The sequence below is a fragment of the Achroia grisella genome, unplaced genomic scaffold (assembly GCF_030625045.1).
Source record: "Achroia grisella isolate CSIRO2021 unplaced genomic scaffold, CSIRO_AGI_Agris_v1 utg906, whole genome shotgun sequence".
Taxonomy (NCBI): domain Eukaryota; kingdom Metazoa; phylum Arthropoda; class Insecta; order Lepidoptera; family Pyralidae; genus Achroia; species Achroia grisella.
This window is the reverse complement of record NW_026713064.1, coordinates 3,141,136-3,163,973: the sequence shown is the minus strand read 5'-3', so window position 1 is coordinate 3,163,973 and position 22,838 is coordinate 3,141,136. Positions and strand designations below refer to the sequence as shown.

At 30.5% G+C, this 22,838-nt stretch overlaps 1 protein-coding gene across 6 annotated transcripts in view; it reads left to right on the top strand.

Moving 5' to 3' along the window:
* LOC131853724 (potassium/sodium hyperpolarization-activated cyclic nucleotide-gated channel 2) overlaps positions 1–22,838 on the top strand; it is a 198,963-nt gene that overhangs the window by 99,891 nt on the left and 76,234 nt on the right. Inside the window, exon 1 of one of the 6 annotated variants that reach the window (XM_059204741.1) lies at positions 2,676–2,871. The exons of 4 other annotated variants lie outside the window; for them this stretch is intronic. Coding sequence is in view for 1 of the 2 variants with exons in the window: in XM_059204739.1 (XP_059060722.1) it covers positions 12,330–12,468 (139 nt within the window). In the remaining variant the exon portion in view is untranslated. Of the gene's footprint in view, positions 1–2,675; positions 2,872–12,181; positions 12,469–22,838 lie in introns of those variants that run through there. One more of the 6 variants, XM_059204739.1, reaches the window with a different exon arrangement.

The following is a 22,838-nucleotide window of genomic DNA, read 5'->3' as shown; positions in this document are numbered from 1 at the left end:
CAATTTCATTTTGGCAACGCACATCGGGTCATGCAAACAAAATATTAGGAGAACCGAGATGAGGCAGCGCATTGAGCGAATATGAAAGCTATTTCCTGCAATAATTAAGGCATGCCAACCAAAAGTTTACACGAATAATTCACACATTGCGGATAAACATATCGCTTATCTACCATGAAAATCAGTCCGAAATTTCGGAGCTGAATGAAATACAAATTTAATCACAATTCATGAACGAAATGCCGTCAAAATAGGTACTTCCGTTAGCTCAGACACTTCACACTGGGATTTATGACGGACGAAACGTCACTCGTCATATTCGGGTCCGCTTTCAGTATCAAAATGTCTAGTCGTACGAAATAGAGGTCTGAAATGTATATTAGGTATCATAGAGTTTATATGTTTGGACTTGACTTCGTTTTATAATATATTTTCATCCTATCACCGATAAAAAGATAGTTCACTCTGCATCGTTTTAACAATCAAGCTTGTTTTTATTGCAAACTCTAAATTTCAGAATTGAAAAATTATTTACATAATAAAATATTAAAAAATTCAAATAAACAAATGCCGATTGTTGTTAATTCTGTCATTGTTATTTAATTGTATGGAAATAATTAAGCTACACGATCCAACAATCTGCAGATATAATTTGTTAATATTTGTCTGTATAATATTTCCCTAAACAAACCGATAAAATCCGTATCAGATCGCACGTAGGTAAGGTTCCGTGAACGTACCAACGTCGAAAACTTCTAAGAAACTTCTTCATTAAAGCAATCATAAATTACGAGAAGCCGTTTTTGCGGTTAATTTTTATGTATCTACTTATAAATAATCTAAATATATAATTTCGCAACTACCTTTATAAGTAAAATATGGACATAAACAATACATTACTATTTATAATTTATGTATTATTAAAGTATAAATATTAATATAATGTAAAGTTTCTATATATTGGATGTACAGTGTACATTGGATGAGTAAGTTATACAGATTAATACTTTGTTGTATGTGTATTATACTTATACAATTTGTATAAAAGGTATGGCAGTTAAATTATTAGCATCAAACCCTGAATAAATATCATCGTCTATAGATATAACAAGTTACAGATATAAATCGGAATATGCTTTTCGAAGTCGCGGATATACACTCAAAAAATATTTTATCCAAAAGTCCAAACAACTACTACACTCGAAACATGTCGTTCATAGGCATCGGTTCATAGGTTCACGATAATCCTTTAGAGGTAAGTAGTTTGTCTAGAGTAGGTACCATCAGATGGGCCATACGGTTGTTTGCTACTATGATAGTATAAACAAAACTAAATTTGGATTAGAGCAACAAAACAAAAATGTATCAACTGCAAAAATTGACAAATAAATCGATGTAGGATAAGATATTGTATAATATATTTTTAACAAAAACATAATCCAGTTAAGAAACTTCTTATATTAGGTGTCTGTTGAAAATACTAATTTATACTGGATAGTAATAAATATCACATTCGTATACCTAAACATAGCTGGAGATCGCGTGTGTTAGTTTGTACTCGTAATCTATTTTTAGCCTGATACCTAGTATTCCTATCTACACAAAACCATGAAACACAATCCGTTTATTCAGGAGATCAATAAAAGATTGAACGAAACTTTTGTACGAGTTTATAGATTGTAATTTTAGATTTTATAATGTCAGTACATAGTTGGCAGGGAGCTTAATATCAACTGCTAAAAAAGCTTAGTATAGGTTATTGTTAAAATAGTTAAACTTTGAATGGACCAAATTAGTCAATGCTAACTAAAGTTAAATATATAGTTGTTTTCCCTTGACCTGAAAAAAAATATGTCCCCGATTATAATCTCAGATAAGGTAGTCATAGGCTTTCGCCAGTTGTTGTGGTGAACGTAACGAATTTACTTTCAGCCTATAGTTATCCGTATTTCGCGGAAACATGAAAAAGTTTAGGTGTTTTTCATTGAAAATTAACTAATTGCTATTGATGGAAATATAACTATATGTATCCCTATGAAATACAGCCTAAGTTACGCGTTTATAATATAGCTTTCTATGGAATAAGTAATTTTAAAATTCGCCCAAATATTTATTATTTATTTATAATACACAAAAAAATCTTTTCTATTTACATTATTAGTTTAGAAGTTCTTTACCTGGTAAATTCTGAAAAATTATTGAAAATTATAATTAAATGAAAATTATTTATACCTAGTTTATTTCCTTTAGAAATTAAAAAAATGTTAATTAACGGTATTTAGTATTAACATTCACTACGAAAATTATCTAAATATAAATCTTAGAAATAATTTCTGTATAAGTTTACTACAAGAGAGTTTACTTTACTACCAGTTTTCTTACTTAATAAAATTCCGAATAGAGTCATTAATATTTCATCCCGTTGGGAATACCTTATATTTGTAGTTAAATTTATTTTAAACGTAAAGGGTAAATATCGGAATTTTTTAACATTAACATTGACCATGAAAATGTGCTATGAAGAAGACAGGCGCGCATGACGCTACGACTGCCACAGTCCTACGCTGGCAGACTTCATGCAGTCCTCCGCCATCCAGCCCAGCGCGATGACATATACGCGCCGCATACGTACAACCCCTTAAACGAAATCTACACGCGACCAACTAATATATTACTTTTTTAATTTAAAAATAAACAGTGCAAGAAGTGTAATTTTGTGTATTATCTTCGAAAATGTCGCAAAACGGATATCGTCATGTTCGTAGAAATTTTAGGGTGTCAATTATTTAGATGTTGTCTTGTATGTTGTGTCGATTCGTATGCTCCTAACAATGCTATCATAGTGTCGTAAATTAAGGGAACAGCCAATAGGTAATAATATAATACTAATGTTTTGTAACTTGGAAGGATATTTGCATGTTACTCAATATTTACTGTCAAGTTTTAACAGTTAAAAGTTTTGAGAAATTTATATTTAATTATTATATATATAATTATATGTTTTTTTCCTTCTTTAATGCTTATTAATTTATAATAATATTTATTTTAACATGTTATTCGCCTGGAACTGAATTTTTAAAACACACGCATATTTAGAAATTATTTAAAAGTTAAGTTCCGGAGGAAAATAAATGCATATTTTTTTTCATAATCTTGCAAGCTATTTTGCTAACTTGTAAGATTACAAAAACTGTAAGTGGTTCTTTGTCTAACAATTACATATATAGTTAATTTTAAATATTACTAATTTCAATGCAACAATATTCCATCAAAAAATCAAAATCATAGAGTATAGTAGTAATATAATGTATAATTAGATTTTTTTTTATTCGACATTAATTTAAAATTATTCGAAGTATAATCTGATTTCTTGCAAAATCCAGAACTAAACTACATCTATAGTTAATTACACAAATCGTGGACTTTTTTTTTGTCTATGCATTTACAGTGGACAGGGTGTTAAGCGACGTCGTCTGATTAATTTTAATAAAAGATAGCCTATGTCCTTACTTGTTATACCTATAACTTCATGTCAAATTTTTAGTCTTGAAACGGTAACAAATAGATGTCAGAGACACACGCATTTATAATAAGAAAAGTATATATGAAAACATATTAAGTTACATTTATCCCAAGTTTTTTTTATTCTAAATCATTATGTGCATTATTTATTGTCAACATACAGCATGTGTATATTTTTTTAAGTAATTATAGTAATAAGCCAGCTGGCCACTGGTACGTTAATGGAATGTGTATTCAATATCACTACATAGTATAAAACAAAGTCGCTGTCGCGGTCTGTCCGTCCCTACGTAGGTTTAAATCTTTAAAATTACGCAACGGATTTTGAAGCGGTTTTTTGATAGATAGAGTGGTTCGAGAGGAAGATTTATATATATAATACATGTATAACCGAGCGAAGCAGAGGCGAGTAGTTAGTGTTTAATAAAATATCTTTTATAAAGCCTAACCAACAACCTGTAAATAACCAACGGAGAACTAAACGATGTCCATGATGAATTAGATCAATTAAGTTAGTTAAATAAATAACAAAATGTACATAGTAAATAAAATTCTTAAGTTTTATAATTTAAAAAAACCCACGGAGCACTGAAGAATCAACCTTGTTCTATTTGGTCAATCAACTTATTCAGTTAAGTAAAAAAAATACCAATTATTATATATACCTGCATAATTGACTTATAATATTCTGTCCGTTGTCTCATATTATATACCCATTATATAACTTAAGCAATTAATATTTTCAAAAGATTTCGGGAAATATCAGAAGTATTAATTTATTTAATCAATCAAGAGTAAAATCTCATTAAATCTTTTGATAATTACCGCTGTTATCTACTCATTTACCACTCTGAGCTTGCTTGACGTAAATTCTTTAAGACTATGAAGAGAGAGAGAGACGGAAGAGTCAATCACGCCTATTATATCTGCTTTATTTTTAATAAAATATTATAATTTATAGCCTTTTCGTACAATAAAGTACAAAAATAACTTTTCTTACGCAAACCCCGAAATTCCCACAGAAACAGGAAATAGCGATCTCGCGTTGGCAAAATCACGGTAAACAGTTAGTTTAATACAAGACAGCCAAAACTAAAGTCGAAATCATCATATAGGAGACTTTCGACTATATACGCAAGCCATATTTTTTATCACATATCATATATTATATCCAATCCCGGATGGATTTGATCAGTTATAGTATAATGATCAATATAGAATTAGATACAATAACTTCATTATTATTGATACTCATTACCAAGATTCTCCATTTCAATCGACGTAATCCAGACATGTATTAGTTACATGCACTTACGTCTCGGCATTGCAATATTGTTTCTATCACGTGGCAACGTCGTACGATGACGATTAATTCATGTTTATTAAACAAATTAACTATACAAGTGCGGAATTAGATACGCAACAACTAATTGCTACGGCCAAAGCGACACCCGTGAAGATTGTGAAAATCGCTCCACGTATCTTAATGAAAACGTTACCGTGAAGATGTCGTTGTATTAAGCCAACAAAAGACCATCAGGCCAAGTAGAATGTTCGTTTTGTAAAATATGTCCGAGTACTAATTTAAATACAAAAGTTACAAGACTATAATGTATGTCCACCAAAAATAACTAACTTCTCATGATCAGTAGGTATGTTATGTTTTGTCGCTCAAGAAATCGTTGACAATCGCGAACTGTAATTTGTTCCATTTTTCTAACGACAATGAATACATGTATAAAGTCTGTTTCTAATTCTTTTAAATCACCGTTGTGTGATTAATACTGTTTTCACTATCATTTAGAGAGTTTCTTCTGAAAGGTTTATGTTAAATGGAAAATACTATAAGTTCTGCGATTTCTGTATCTTTAGAATACTAAATTATTAGCGAATTTTGTAGGCTATATTTTACGATACCTTCTTCAAAACATGTAATAGAAATAGATAAGATACCTTACAGAAACGTTTACCTTTACAAAAGATCTATTTAAAATTTTTGAGGGTGATAAGCAAACAATGGGGCCAAGCCATGCGGATCGTAATAAATCGTTTGAACGTAGTCCGTACAAAATATTAATTATCATATATTTATTGTGGATTTATTAGTAAGCTCAGTAATTAATATGAAAACTAGTGTTTTTCGCTTGTCACTTACGCTTGTGCTGCACGGTTTTAACAGTACTAAGTTATGTTAAACGAAAATAACATTTATGCTACTGTTTTTTAGTTTCTTAATCCTTGTAGATTAAGGAACTAAAAAACCGCAAATAGCTCATCAGCCTCATTTAGTCCCAAACTAAGCAGAGTATGTGCTATGAGACTCCACTACTTGAATGCTATATTATTTTGTTAAGCATTAATTCTCCATAATCCTTTTTCTATAATAATAATATAAAAACTGTACCTACCTGTTAAGTTTCTTGCCACTTCTTCTCAACTGACGTATTAAGACGAACAGCATAGTCAGTGATAAAAAATTTACAACCGCAAAATGTCGAAAGTATACCATATGAATTAATGATTTAGAATTTCATTTATTTTATTAATTTTATGGATATATTTAATTATTTTTGTCAACAAATACATAATATACATACATAAAAAGCAATCCGACCAATAGACATTTAGTCTAGATACTATTAAGATCCTATAAATACAAATGTTTATATTGTTCGGGTATCAAATCCGTTACTATTGAAAGTAAAGTGGTGTGCTAAATATTCAAGGTCGCCAGGTTAGTTTATGATGATGATATACAGTCGTTTAGCTTCAAATATTTACTTATACATAAATGGGCGTCACTTGTTCAATGGATACAGTAATAATATTTTTTAATAGAAGTATCATTGTGTTTCCCTAAATACTTAGGTCATTTATAAATCTGTAATGTTACAACTTAGAGTTAATAAGTTTGTTTACATAATTGCTGTCTGCAATACATAAAATTACTTATACAATTGTCATAATACATCAATTCCAGTTGACGTGCACCGCGGCAAAATTCAATTACGAGTGGTTTTGAGGCTAATTGTGAAATGAGAGACATCCTACAATCAGTGTCCGCATAATTTGCCGGCTCAATACATATAATTAATTTAATTAACGTTATCACCATTTATTCTAATTGTATCGCAAAAATTAGTTCACTCGTACTCAACTGCGATTAGGTTCAGATAAACCATGTACAGAATTGTAGTGAAGTACATAGATATATTTATATGTTAGTCATATTGAAACCAGACATGTCTCTATGTGGACAAATTGGATAGATAATTAACCTATGTACTCTAATAACAAATCACATGTTCACTTTATCTAGGTTATTCTCAATTGCTTATTAAATTAAGACCCGTTCTCTCAAAGTAATAAACAATTTTACACTTACGACTATGAATAAAAATACCAAATAAAATATACCTATATTTTATTTGGTATTTTTATTCGCCTCGGTGGTATAGCGGTTATTTTTTTAGAGGATGATAATGGAATGGTGCACCCGCCTGCGCTAACGGTTTACGTTGGCGGGGCACCAGTGGAGGATGATAGGATGAACATGAAGTCAGATCAGTTAGCTCATCGTGACATATTCACCGGAAATTTATCACGATGGTTTCCAGGGGGAACCGCGTGGAGGTCGACCTGACATGGTACATTGCTAGCAATGGGATCATTAGTCCACATTAATAACAATCCCCTTCCCCCCAGTGGTATAGCGGGTTAGCACACTACCACACCACCGTGCGTCCGATGGTCGCAGGTTTGAACCCGTGTACAGTACAAATATTTGTATGCACTGGACTAGGTGTTTTCTAAGTACATTATGTATGCATTTACAAAAAAAAAACCTCGCCTCTTACTCATAACACAAGCTTTGCTTAACTTGGGGCTAGATGGCGCTATGTGAATTGTTCAGGGGTATTATGTTATTATTTAATGAATTTTTCATTCAACTGTGAAATCATCTAATATGCCAATTGACCTGTTTCAGAGTAGGTGTATATGTAGTTTCAACTTTGCAATATTTTCTATAAAATTACAGGGAATCACTATTATTAAAGTCCGTATTTCATTATAACAATACGGAAAACCACAATCGTAATTACTGTGAAAATTATTGTTCTCGACATCATATGACAAATTAAATAAATCTTGATCAACACCACTCTACAAGTTATTTTATGTTAGAAATTAATCGGAATCAAATAGTCTGTGAATAGAACAACTGTATTATATAATATCTTCTTATAAACGACATATGGTATTACGCGTGAACAAGAAAACCAGTGGAGCGGAAAGGAATTTTTCCGTCGTGTTATCTGAAAAAATAAAAAGGGTTCACTTGTTATTCTTTGTTGTTTTTTAAACACTATTGACGCTTCTTTTTAATATTATTTTAATGCTTTATAGGAATACGAATATTTTGATTATATAACTAGTGACTATATAACTTTGTGAGTTTTGTATATATTAACATAATATATAGCCTATATTACATTGATATAATTTACTTTTAAAGTATGAAAGAAATTCTCAAAGCAGTGCAGTAATTCCGAGGATTATGATCCTCAAGACAAATTTCGCTCTTTCTCCTTATAATATTAGTAGTACAGAAAACAGCAACATCAAGTGCAATAACCTAGTTTAATAATATTATAAACGCGAAAATGTGTGAGTATGGATGGATAGATGGATGGATGTTTGCTACTCTTTCATGCAAAAACTACAGTAATATAGCTTATACCTCAGAACAATACATGAGCTACAAGATTTATGCGGTGAAACCGCGGGCACAGCTAGTACACATATAATATTTTTTATAGGTTACATAAGTGTTTTTATACTAGTCACATCAACTTACATAGCTTGTTTCATGTATGCTCGCTAAACTAAATAGGGTAGATAGGCTCATCCATGTTATCCTCAGAGCCTCACACTCCATTTGTCGAGGGAATAGAGAAACGTAATTATTTTAAGGACTAATCTTAAGCTTTGAAACACTGTACGCCATTAAAGTTCAGTCGAAATTTTATGCCTCATTTCCGAACAAACAAGCAGTAATAGGACACGTCATTTTGTTTGAGTATCTATATTAAAGATATAGAAATTTCACATTCCATCATCTGTATACCTGAATAGTATTCATATATTATGCTCTCCAAAGGACCAGGACTTTTTTAAAGAAATAAATGATATAATTAATCTATAAATTCCTTTATAATTCGACTACTTAAAATATCGTGAGATTTTTTTTATAAAAAGTTAATTTTTCAACATGATCTTTCTTAATTTAGTTCAAATATGAATCTTACTTGTAATCTTAATTATTAATAACAAAATTGATAATTAACACTACAAGTAAAATAAGATTAATATTATATTATTCTAATTCTAATAATATCAGATTACATGCCTGGACAATTTATCGTCAACACAAAGCTATCTAGTCCGAAGTTAAGCAGAGCTGTGTTATTTTTTTTTAGTAAATGTGTACATGAAATACATGAAGCATGATGTACATGAAATACAATCTACATGAAAACACCCAGACCGATATAAACCGATATTCATGAATACAAATGTTTGTACCGAAAAAAAGATATCAAACCACCAACCAGCAGAAGTAATGCTAAAGCGCTAGACCACCGAGGCCATCAAACATAATAAAACTTTTTAATTTGATTTCATTGTCCTAAAAAAATTGCAATGAACCAAATCAAATTCCACAATACTATAGGAGGTTTTTGTATAAATGTGTGTCTGACTCACATATTTCTACTGTGTAACAACAATAAGATATGTTTCGGTTTGAAGAGGAGATGTCTCAATAGAATTCCTACAGAATTACGACGTTAAACATCTGTGTGCACAGATGCATGACGCCGTAATCCTCAGGAATGGTAACGAATAGAGGATATACTTGTACCTGCCCCGTCATTGTATATTATTGTTAAGTTTGTGACGCTAACAAACTATACATGTTGTCATTTTCTTTTAAATAGGTCGTTAATTACAATTATAGAATTTGTTTTCATGTTATACTTTACAAGTTCTTTTAAAATGAAAAAATAATCATAAGAAGTAATTTATAGTGTAATTGAAACTACTAAAACTAACAATTGAATTAGACAATTTCATAAATGTATAATATAATACGCATTAAACTGTGTTAAATCTAAAACTACAAGTAATGGATAATAGTTTTTTTTTTATTTAACATTCTCAGAAATTTGCGATTTGAGTTAAAACAGTTCAGTATTGGTTGTGCAATGTGTACTCGTTTCTATACTTAAAATGTACAGAAACTATCGCATCTCCGTAAAAGCTTCAAAGAATAACATTACGTATCAGGACAATTATATGCAGTTTCGTTTGATTATAAGTAGATACTTCCTACTTTAAGCTTTCATTTCATTTTAAACTCCGACTGTTTCTAGTAGCGTATTACATTGCAACATAAATCAACTGGGGTCGTCGGCACAGTAAACACCATTTGTATGAATGTTTGCTTAAGATCGGAGCCAAGTATTGGGTCAAGAAAATACTAACCCACTTAGTTAAAACACTTTAAACTACTTGTATTACGCAAAATTCTTACAAAGATAAAATTATGTAGGAAAGAATTATGAAATTAATAAATTTTCACCTAAAATGAATTGAGATTTATAATGATCTTTCTACGAAAAGAAGGTTTTTAGATTTTTATTTCATTTTATGTTAAGCGATGTTTACGCTATAGCGAAAAGTTCATACAAATACAAAATGACTAATTGGGATTTAAGTAAAAAATACATTAAAATTTTTCTGTATGTTAGGTAATATTTTCACTAAAATTTTACTAATTTGGATAAATATTTTGCAATCACTATGCTGTTTGCAAGGTCATAAAGATTTTACGATAAACGAAAAATAATAGTAGTAAATAGTTTCTTGGGTATTTTCTTAATAAAAAATATGAAATTGAAGCAAGGAGGTATCTGTAGAAATAATAGATCACATAGGCAAATTGTATTATGAGAGAATACGATATGCAGTAATACTTCAAAATGATAATCCCGATATCTTTTCACCTAGACCTTTGCTTTGATGGACATAAAGAGGATCAGGTTTCCCTTAAGCGACCAGACCAGTTTGACGAATAACAATAATTAGTGACCAACCACACTATTTAAGTTTCCAAGTAGCTCAAAAGCCTCCGAGTTGACTTAACGACTGTTATCTAGCGATAATAACTGCGGGCACAAACTTTGTATTTAACAGAGTTAGTAAGGATATACCAATCTAAAACCTGTATTTATAGAACACACACATACTTTCACAGTAATAATAAATGATACAAAATAGAAATATTTTCATTTAATTCAGCAGAACGTAGTTATAGAAGTGTAGAACAAAATAATATATAAAAGTCATACTTTAAATATGGATAAACAATATACAGAACTGCCAGTGATACTCATTGTAGTTCTAATATTCATGACTATTATCCCAGATGGTGTAGTCAGAGACATTGGGGACTGTCAACGTTGATGAACATAACATCTGACATAGCCGCATTTAGTTCAGTCTATTTAAAACCAACATTGCAGAAGCGAAACTACCGCTGTGATTTCGTTTAATTATTTGTACTTTCTTTCTTAGCGTTGTTTCCGTTACCAGAAAATCAGAAATGTATAGGTATTGAGACACAATGCTTTTTGGTGTCCGTCAGATTTGTACTTACAACATCCGTAGGCCATAGTCGGTAGTAAATCCCGGGACCACGATTTTCTAATCTATACTTTTTTTTGTATTAAACAAAGTAGCTGCAGCTGGATATAGTGAGATTCAAGAGGATACATGACTGTTATAGTATAGAACAAGCCGACGAATTTAAAGATTTGTAATGCATCCGTGTAAAGCCCGGAGGGGTAGCTAGTGTATTTATAAATTATACAATATATTCGAATTCGAAACGTATACATTTTTAAATCGGTTAGAAAAAATGTTCTACCTTTTATACTAGTTCGATCACGTGACCGCGCAATACAAACTTCAGCAACATTCAGAGGGCGCCCACGCGTTGAATTTGTTTGCGTTCCGTGTTTATTTATCTCAGTGAAAATTCGGTTTAACAAGATAAACGCGTTTCATGACAAAACACAATAGAGCGAAGTTAGATCTCCTACATATTTAGATATTATTATTTCAGCAACAATAGGTATTTTTATACCTACAATTTTCTGACCGTGATGTTTATCTACACATGAATAATTATAAAATCTCACATTAAACTGAAACTCTCAATTTCTAACACACCTACCACAATGCAGTCACCTATACAAAGACTATACAAAGACACCGTTGCTTGACCTCATTGATCAACCTCGACAAGTATTATCAAGTACCTACTTCAAAATCAAAGCTTATTAGCAGTACAATATGTAGATTTTTAATACAACATACGTACACTAAACTTAATAGGCGTTTATAAAATGCTATTCCATAGTTTGCGCCGTAATATGCAATAATAGCAGTATTCGTTCTAAATCTTACTATATTAATACAGTATTTCATCACATAGGTATACATAAAATAGGAACAGGATAGGTATACTAAAATTTCACACTTCACATTTCACTTTGCCAAGTCACTTTCGTAAACTGACATCAGCTGCGCGCACGTCTTCAAGCCCATTTAAATATTAATTTATCGAATACATTTATCCTACAAAATTAATTCGAGTTCGATTAACTGCCACCTGCCACTTACTCAGTGTTATATCTACTTTAAAGCAAGCATGACGTGTTTTAATTTGCTGTTTTCGTTCGATGTGCGCTGTGTGTACCAGCTTTCTACGTGTAAAAGTTGATAATATGAAGTTAAGGTATAGTGGTCAGTTATACAATATGAAGCTGCGTGGGATTGTTGCGAAGACATTGGGCTCCAGTGCGGCTGAATATTCCATCAGTAAGAATATTATTTTTACTTGTTTCAATGCATATATTAATTCAATTATAGGGATTCAACGTGATGACGACAAATCAGTTATTTCCGATACTGTGAAATCTGGTAGTAACTCATTTATTATTCTCACGTTTAAGGAAAGTCAGTTCAAACTGCATTGTTTATGATTTCGGAGATTTCATTACTCAGTGGTAATTTATTGTATATTTAATCCATATCTGTGGGTAGAATTGTTGGTTGGTATCTACCTATATTTTATTTAACTATATTGTAGGTAATACAAGTTATCTATTGTGTATATATGTATTGTGTCATTACTTAGGAACAGATTAGTAGGTGTCTTTCTTCATTGATTTATTTATATATATTACAAGTATTTAAAGAAATAAACTTCTTATCAATTATTATACCCTAATAAAAAAAACTGATCTTGCTGGTCGCCTAATTAATTTAGTACTTACTTTTATTAACTTTGTATAAGTGTAACGTTCTCAATAGCAATGTCTCTTTACAGACCAACGTAATCATATATTTTCTATTATATATATATTTATGAGGAAATAAACACTTTAGCACTGATATTAGTCTATCTATCACTAAACACAAAATCTCCGAAACCAACCATAAATCAATTGGAAGATCAATGTAGGTAGATCGATCAGGGAAAGTGGAAAAGGATAAATTTGAAAGATGACCCTGTCTATTTCTTTGAAAAAAAACCAAAGATAAGCAAATTACCTGTTTTCGGAGTTCTGTTATAGATTCTCTGCCATTTAAAAAAATTGCATAGCATTAATCATACACTCATCAAGTGCATGCATAACATTTTACAGAGTTCTCTGATTTAGATTTTTTTTATTTTATAACTTTAACATAAGGTTATAAAAATAATTCCATTTATGTAATAACACTTAAAGTTACAGTACAGCTCTGTATCGCTTAGAGGTACAAGGTTTATTAAATTTAAACTAATGTAACTTAAAATTACATACTTTATGAAATTGAAATAATAATAATCAGATCGCTCTTTTAAAATGTTAATGTGCAGTTATTCATCTGAAGGATGATCTATTGGTTACCTGATAAATGCCAGATTAGTCCGGCTGTATTTTTATGACATATCTAATTCAAACAATGACCAGCCTCGAATTAATATTTTAAAGTAGCTTGTCTTATTTAACTTTGTCATTATTACACTTGTGACAAGTAAGCATATTAAAATCGTACAAATATTTTTTTTACACGTGAATAAACAAATAAGTTCACTTAAACGTTTGTTACTTCCTATTACTTTTGTAACTACATATATAATAATATGTACCTAACTATGTATATAGATCCGAGTATTACTGTTGTAGACTTTGAATAAAGTCAATTGCGTAGGTACCTCAGTCTAACTTATTTCAGCCTCTAAGCAGCTAGCTTGACAAGCCTTGTCCTCTGGAATGGGAATAGAGTGGGCATTACATACAGACTGGGTGTCTGTTGTTCTGTTCTTGTATATTTATTATATTAATATTTTTTTGTCAAATATTGTATATATGCACATATGCTGTCAATTGGTTGGTATTTTGGTTACATAAAAAAAGAGGTCATATGAACTAATATGGGTCGTATTGTAACAGAGGTTGTATTTCATAGTACTCAAATTTCACGCATTACAATATATTTTTAATTATAACACGTGTATACCATATAAAACCTAATCCTACTTATAATAATTTTAACTATAGGTATTTATTTTACATATATAATAGGATTTATTTAAATAAGCATGTTTCTAACCATCATTAAGATTATAATAATTACGCTGGACACTTCATACAGCGCTATCCAGTCCCAAGATAAGGAGAGCTTGTGTTATGGGCACCTACTTGAAAACTGATAGATATACTATTTTTTTTTATTTGTTAATACATACATAATATATATATGTATTAAATACCCAGACCGATACAAACCATCGTACTCATGAATACAAATGTTTGCGTCGTCCAAAAAATCGAACCCGCGACCATCAGAATTCAGTGCTAAACCGCTAGACTACAGAAAGCCAACAAGACATCCACTAACATGCAGAAAATCGCCCTAAAAGAGTATATAAATCTTATAAGATGGTTTACAGGCATGATGTACATTTTATTTAGAGTATTCCTTCATTTTTATGGCATGATATTCTTTGATCTCCACTCTCTCGTGCAACTCAGGTTCAAAAGGAAGGGTTTCATATGTACTGTAGTCAAGAGTATTACTTACACGTATGATATTTAATCATATTAATATAATAGAGATAGTTCTTAAAGATATTTAAATTGAGTTACTTCTCAATAGTAATTAAATTTTTAAATGTTTGCTAATCTTGAAGAGGAATATTGCGCATTTATTTACAACTAGCTATACCCGCGGTTTCACTCACCTGAAATATATGTTACCCTGATCTTACTATATTATTGTAAAGTTTCACTAAAACCAATTCAATAGTTTTTGCGTGAAAGGGATCCATCCATCATTCCACACTCACAAACTTCCACGTTTATAATATTAGTATGATATTTTTATTATATAAAACAGTTAAAACCACTGCTTAGAGCCAGCATTCTATTAAATTTATAACTGAATATTGCTTTTGTATGACATCATATAACTGTATTCAAAATGTAGGCCGAATTAAAACCTTCAAGCGATGTAGAATCATCTGAAAGCAAAAAAAAAACGCTAAAACAAAGCTCTGGTTGAACCACTTTGCATACGTATACACATAAAATTTATTAGTCATTGAAAAAAACCGCGACAATATACACAATGACTTAGCGCTGACTTAATTAAGCTAACTTTTTTTATTTTATTCCATTGCAGGGATATATACAATGGAATAAAATAAAAAAAGTTAATTCATTGTAATAAAAAAATGTAAGTAATAAAGTAATGTAAGCTGCATTGCCCAGTGGTTTACCATACCGATTTACAATGGCATGGGTTCAAAATTATTTGTAACCAAATAAAACTTTGTGTTGTACATGTTGTTGTTATATGTCTATTTTTCTATTTTTTTGAATGGACGATAACAGTATGGTTCGTCCGCCTGCGCTAACGATATATGCTGGCAAGGCGCCAGTGGAAGATGATGATGAACATGAGGTCAGGTCGGTTAGTACATCATGGTAAGTTCACGAGAAATTTATTACGATGGATTCCAGGAGGAACCGCGTGGCCAACTTGACATGGTACATTGCTAGCAAAGGGGTCACCCATCCACATTACTAACAATTCCCTTCCCCTCTGTTTCTGATTAATTTCCGGTGTACTTAATACACTGATAACATTCAGAAATTAATCCTAGAGACAGGGGTAGGTTTATCCACGACTGATTCTCCGGTACAGCCGTTTTGTCATGATGAGGTAGACAGACAGATATACTTTAACATTATTAATACCACAGATAACATAATATAATACTAAGTGTATCCCATGACTTTATCTGCTATTTAGAAAAAATATACATATCCGTGATATGATTTCACATCTTTCATTAAAATCTGTTTCGCCGTTTAGTCGAGCAACGGTAACTAATAGACAGACAGCTTCACTTTCGCAATTTATATCATTAGTACGGATTTGTGTAACAAAACATTTTAGGTATGTACTTAAATAACATTTATGACATTTCCTACATGAGTCTCTAAATGTTTGAAACAACGAAATTTAGATGCAAAAACTAATAGTGCGCCAAGACTATTATACCACATGTGTCACACAAGCGGATAGGATACGTTTTTCTGTGTGTCTGTCTGCTATCGTTTGAGTCGTACGGTCAGAAAAAACGGACCACTGACATTCGGCCTGATGGCGGTCGGGTCCTATAGTCGTGTTATGACAAGTGTAACACACATTGGTCATTCAACAACTGAATCAGTGCTTTGTGTTAGCGAATTATTAATTTAATGATTTACTCATATGTGATTAGTGATTAATTAAATAAAACAACATATAGTTACATTTGTGATATCATCGCTCTGTATATAAGGTAGATAACATTTTATTTATTTTTTAAATTATCAGCCAATACATTAAAAGAAATATTACAGTTTATACTGACATTCCAATTAGGACTAGTGAAAGTAGATGTGTTGTTGTTTGCATTCGATACTTTTGTGCATCCTAATTATGTAAGCTAAAAATTATACCAAAACAACACTAATTTGACAAACTATACGATTTTTTATACAATTCACCCTACATTGTATGTATATATCGATTATTTCAACCTTACCTCCGAACTCTGCCCTTGTGCGTGATAATCTACAATCAAAATACTTCAGCGCGTAGTATAATCTGGTATAATAATAAAATTATGAGTTTAAAACTAAAATCAGGGACAACTTATTAGATTGTCTATTTTTAGTAAATTCATACCCAATTTGAAATTGCAGAATATTTTTGTCTTTTTAATCTGTTCTTATTACTACTAGTCAGGTACACAGAGAAAGCAAATTACATTAGTATAAGATATGAGCTACATGTAAGGATAGAGTATAATAAAATCATGAATAATGCATCCTTTTCATACCATATTTGATCATACTTTTATCATTTTGGTAACTCGCTACATGTATTCTACGCTCGAAATAATAATATATCTAAATATATATATCTTAAAGGTGACTGACGTAGTGATCTATCAACGCACAGCCCAAACCACTAGACGGAGCGGGCTGAAAATTGGCATACAGGTAGATGTTATGACGTAGGCATCCGCTTAGAAAGGATTTTGATTAATTCTACCCCTAAGGGGATAAAATAGGGGATGAAACTTTGTCAATCTTAAACCGATCGGGCTGAGACTTTGCATGCATAAAGCTACTATGACGAAGACATCCCCTAAGAAAGGATTTTGATAAATTCCACCCCTAACGGGATAAATTAACACGTTTGATCGTGTTAATTTATCCCGGGCAAAAGCTAGTTAAATATATATAATTATTCGACGGCCTTGGTTGTCTAGCGGTGTTGCACACCACTTTACTTCCGATGGTCGCGGGTCGACGGTGGGGAATCGAATCCGCGACCATTGGAAGTAAAGCGGTTTGCTAAACCACTGAAGCCGTCATATAGAAATTTTGTTATCATATATTCACAATTGTAGGTATTTAAGTAATTACTCATTATATTTATCATAATTAATTTTCTTAGAGATTCTATTGTCTACCGAACGAAAAAGAATAAAAATTTACTCATTACACATATGTACATTTACACTAGATGCAGTTAAGAAAATATAATAAATAATAAATATCTATACATTATAGGATGTACGTAGATACATAAAATAAATCAATCGCACAACTCCATACTGTAATTGAATAGAGTACAATGACTGTTTAAATAATAAAAATTTAAACAGATAAATATTTCTATATAATATAATAATATTTCTCCCCGTTTGCAAAGATGAATGGTTTACCTGTTGGTATGTAATAGTATCTTATCTGTGCTACTGGTATGGACTTCACCAGATACACCTTTTTACCTTCAATCGACTTCAAAGAAGGACAACTATAAATTAAAATTTAAGAGTGGTTTTGTGAATACATTCTTATGTAATGTAATAAATTAGTACATAGATTTTTTGCAAAGCAAAACATGAATAAATATAAATTACTTTCTACGACTTCCGAAGTAGTGTGGTTTCAAATCACAAATCATTTTCTTTTTAATTTGATAAATAGAATGAGGCCTGCCATAGAGTAATAAACGAGGCTCAGTTAATATAAGAACATGATTACTTTACATATATTTTTGTCCAACTCCTGGCGGTAAGTGGTAAATTTCATCTATATACATGCACAGCAGTACGGACTTCACCTCATCATCTGACGTTTATAGAACTGTTGCCACTACTACTGAGATGCTATACCTCCGTACCCTGTAATTTCGACAGCTTATCTCACCCTTCAACCGAAACACATCCTACGCAGCAATCAAGAGCAAGCAAGACTTGGTAGATAAAATAGGTGAAATTCTATCTTACCTATTTTAGCTACCAAGTAGATTAGCAGACTAAATAGTTATGTTGATGACTTTAAACGAAGTCTACTTCGCGAAAAGCTCTGCTTAGTTTGAAGTAGATGGTGCACAAGACTCAGTGTGATTATTACCGTACAGAAACCTATTTGCAGTGCATTATTACACAGTTTTATACTACTGTGATCATCATCGTTCTTCAGTATATTTTTTCAAAAATTAATAAACAATAAAAAAATATCATTGTATGGAATCTGGAATAGCATTTTTATCATAATATACATTGTTGCATATTAGTTTATTTATTAGTACCTATAATCCTATATGCATAGTTAATTCACAGATGTGTGATGGGGAAAAATTCATTACTTTGTATTACACATAGACGTAATAAAATCATTGCATTGTATTTACGATTCATAATTATACAGATAAAGTTTTATTACCATGTTAATATAATTAGATGTAAATGAATATGAATAATGCGTTATTTCATTATTTTTTAATTGCGCTGTGTTGCATTTGGATTTTCCAAATACAAATGGGTTAAAAAATATATATATTGATCGTACAAGATTCGTACGCATCATTCACGTCATCAGGCAACTGCGGTCCTTTAGTGTGGTATACCATTGTCACATTACTATTTAGTATTTTAATAAATACTGTAATGTGAAGTGATTATTCACTTTGCGTTTATGTCGCGACGAAGTAAGAATATTTAATACTAGCGGTTTCACTCGCATTAAATTTATAGTCTATGTGTTATTCTGATGTATAAGCTATATTACTGTAAAGTTATATAAAAATCTGTTCAGTACTTTTTGCGTGAAAGAGTAACAACCATCCTTCCATACTCACAAACTTTCGCGTTTATAATATTAATAGGAATTTTCTCATTTGTGTCTAAACTTTCAATGACAGCTCACTATTCCTCATTCTATATATATCTTATTATGCTATTTAAGGAAGTAAGCATAAATACATCAGTTCAATAGTAAAACAATTTGAATAAATGCCGAAACAAAATTTTATTGAGTGTTCCGCAGTAAAAACATAAATATAATTGACCACTTTCAGTTGAACTAAATCGATTTTCGTTACATTAAATCATCATACCTAGTTGGTTCTGACAATCGTATCGAATCCGACTGATGAGTTTCGTTCCGTGTGACAGTGTTGACGTTCTCTGTCTATAATTATTTGTCCAAATTCTGTACGTGAGTTTGTACTTAAATTGTCACAGTCGCCTTGATCTTGCTGCTCAGAACCCGCAGTTGTAATGCTAAATTACGCAATAAAAACGAGGTCATGGTACCATAACCAGTCTTTTAGTCTAGATTATTATTATGTAAAAGAAAGATATAAACTTATTTTTCCTTATTCCAGCTTCTTGGGAATTTTTCCACACTGACCACACTTTGTATACCTATATAAATATATATACCTATACATATTATACTTATATTTGTCATAATATTTGTCTAGTGGTACACTACCTCAACTTAATTCCCAACGATTGTGAGTTTTATTCTTGCCGACATAAAAACTTTATGTCAATTTAATAACAACATCAATACAATAATTAATCCGAGAGACAGCGACTAGATTCCTACATAGGAACGAAATATGGAGATGATGTTTGATCATGTTTGATGACGACTTTATTTATGCAAATTTTGTACACCCATTGAGCAATCACAATTGGACATTGTAAAGATAAAACCATGGTTTTATGGATTGTCAGTAAAGCTCGCTCATGTAGATAATATATCAATGCAATAACACGTTTTTAAAAACAAGCCTGCGGCTTCCACATCGTCAATTCACGTGGAATACGACCGAAATTAAACGATACTATATATAGTTCAGTGAAGTTTAAGAAGGAAAGGAAGGAAGAAGGAAATGGATGCAAAATTATTTCAAAATTTTTTTTTGTAATTGAAATGGATATATACATACATCTTTATATATATATATATATATATATATATATATATATATATATATATATATATATATATATATATATATATATATATATAATATATATATATATATATATATATTTATTTATTTAATTAAAGTAAATATTCTTCAATAATAATAATAATTTCCCGTAATGTCAACGCAAGTATGATATCATGGGTGCATAAAATAACGTCCATGAAGCTGTTCAAGCATATATACTTGAATTATTATATTATTATTATTGAAGAATATTAACTTTAATTAGAAATTTATATCTAGTCTAGAAATAAGATTAAAAAAATTAAATTAATATTGATTTATATAATTGAAAGTTAGTTATCTTTTAACATATTATAAACAAACCCTAGTATGTGGCTCTTATGTTGTTTATTTCGTAAGTAGAGTACAAAATAATGACTATACTTGACATACATACAATTACATTAAAATACATGCATATTAATAATATTTAAGTTGTTGATCCCAATTATTTATCAGGGTAGACTTCATAATTACAACATAAATAAATTCAGTTGTCCTTTAAATCTAATTAGCTATGTACTTATATTACTTCTTAGGACTCCAGTACAGTAATTTTTGCAATTTAATATACTTAACTTAACTTAACTTAAAATATTGTTTTTTGTTTGTTATGTATATATATATATATATATTATATGTTGTGGATTTAATCTGTAATGTAAATAAATATAGTAAATAATAAAAGTAAAATATTATATATTTTTTTAAAGACCTACATTGTCTACAAAATCTCTTTGGTATTGTGTCAATAGAAGAACTTTTGTTTTGCTAACTTTATAAATTTAAAATTCTAATTAAATTTTATTCATATATTTTTTTAATAAAGTTCAAATATTATAGTATTCTATACGAATGGTACAGAAATTAACTACGTACATACATACATAATCACATAAATACGTGTGACTTTCACAACACGTAATCATATTTGAGTAAGAAACAACCTAAATAATAAATATGGTTAAAAATAAATATTATTTAAGAAAGGTTTTTGTCTTGATAAGAAAATAAAAGTTCAGATAGATAAATAACGGGCAAAATCTAAACACGTTTTCAACTCAACCCTCGTGGACGCTGATAAAAGCGATAAAGTATCTTAATTACGTTAAAAATACGAAATAACACTTAGAATGGGTAAACAGACGTGGTCACAGATTCAACATCACAAATTTTAGGTATCTACTCGTAAACCAGATCACTTTTTTTGATACTATCAGTACCAAACAACCTAACAACCCACGTTTATAGAAATTTAAGAGTATTGTTTATTATGTCATAACATATAATAATAATAATAATAATGTTAATAACATTAATTGAGTAATCAGAGAAACTATCAAATATTGACATTGCGGTAAACGTTGCTTTTTCGTAACGTTCAAAACAGACGCAGTACATTAAAAGGTCTACCCCTGTCGACCCCCCATCCCATTCGAAAGGGAATCGAAATTTCGACTGCCTGAGCTGAGATTCGAATTTCTAGCGGTGCATTCAGGCTAAAGTCGTAGCCGTCAAGTAGGTGTTTGTGTGCAGCCGCTCCATAAGTTCTTCCGCGGGTTTGAAATGCCATGCATTCGCTCCCTATAGTTTGCTGAAGCTGTATAGGCTGCGCCCAATAGCAATAAAATTGTACTAAAAAATAATACTATCTCCTATATTATTACATAGTATAATAATTGATCAATAATAATTTATTATTTTAACCCAAATTATTACTTACAAAGTAGTATGCGATAACATTGACATTATTAATAATATCTACTGGCATATGTAATATAATTATAGATTGGTATTATGTTTGCTTTGTTTCAAGTATATTAGTCATGTTTCTCTTTTAGATATCTAAAATCCAACCTGACCCCAATATTGATAATGCATAGGTCTAGGTATTGGGTTTATCATGAATAATATCATTTTGTACTAATTACAAGCTGTTTGTTATGTAATATCTTCTTGCTAAACAACTAACTCTTATTCACCATAATATATTGTTGATAAAAGAAAAAATATAGAGACGTCTCTCTCGTTTTCCGAACTATAAATAAGCCTTAAAACTTGCAAATGTGACTAAAAAACAATTATTACAATAATTATAAAGAAATACTCTAAATTTAACGTATTTTTTGTTTTATTTATTTAGAATATTTACGTATTGTCTGTTGGTATATTTCCAGTAATAATATTAAACTGATTGACTGAACGTTTACCATCTTGACGAAAACCGATAGATTGATGTTTCCACATAAATTACATATTCGTATAAGTATATTATGTTCTACCGGATGGAATTTTTAAGAGCCTTAAAATTGTGTGGAATACTTAATCAGTCTACGATATGG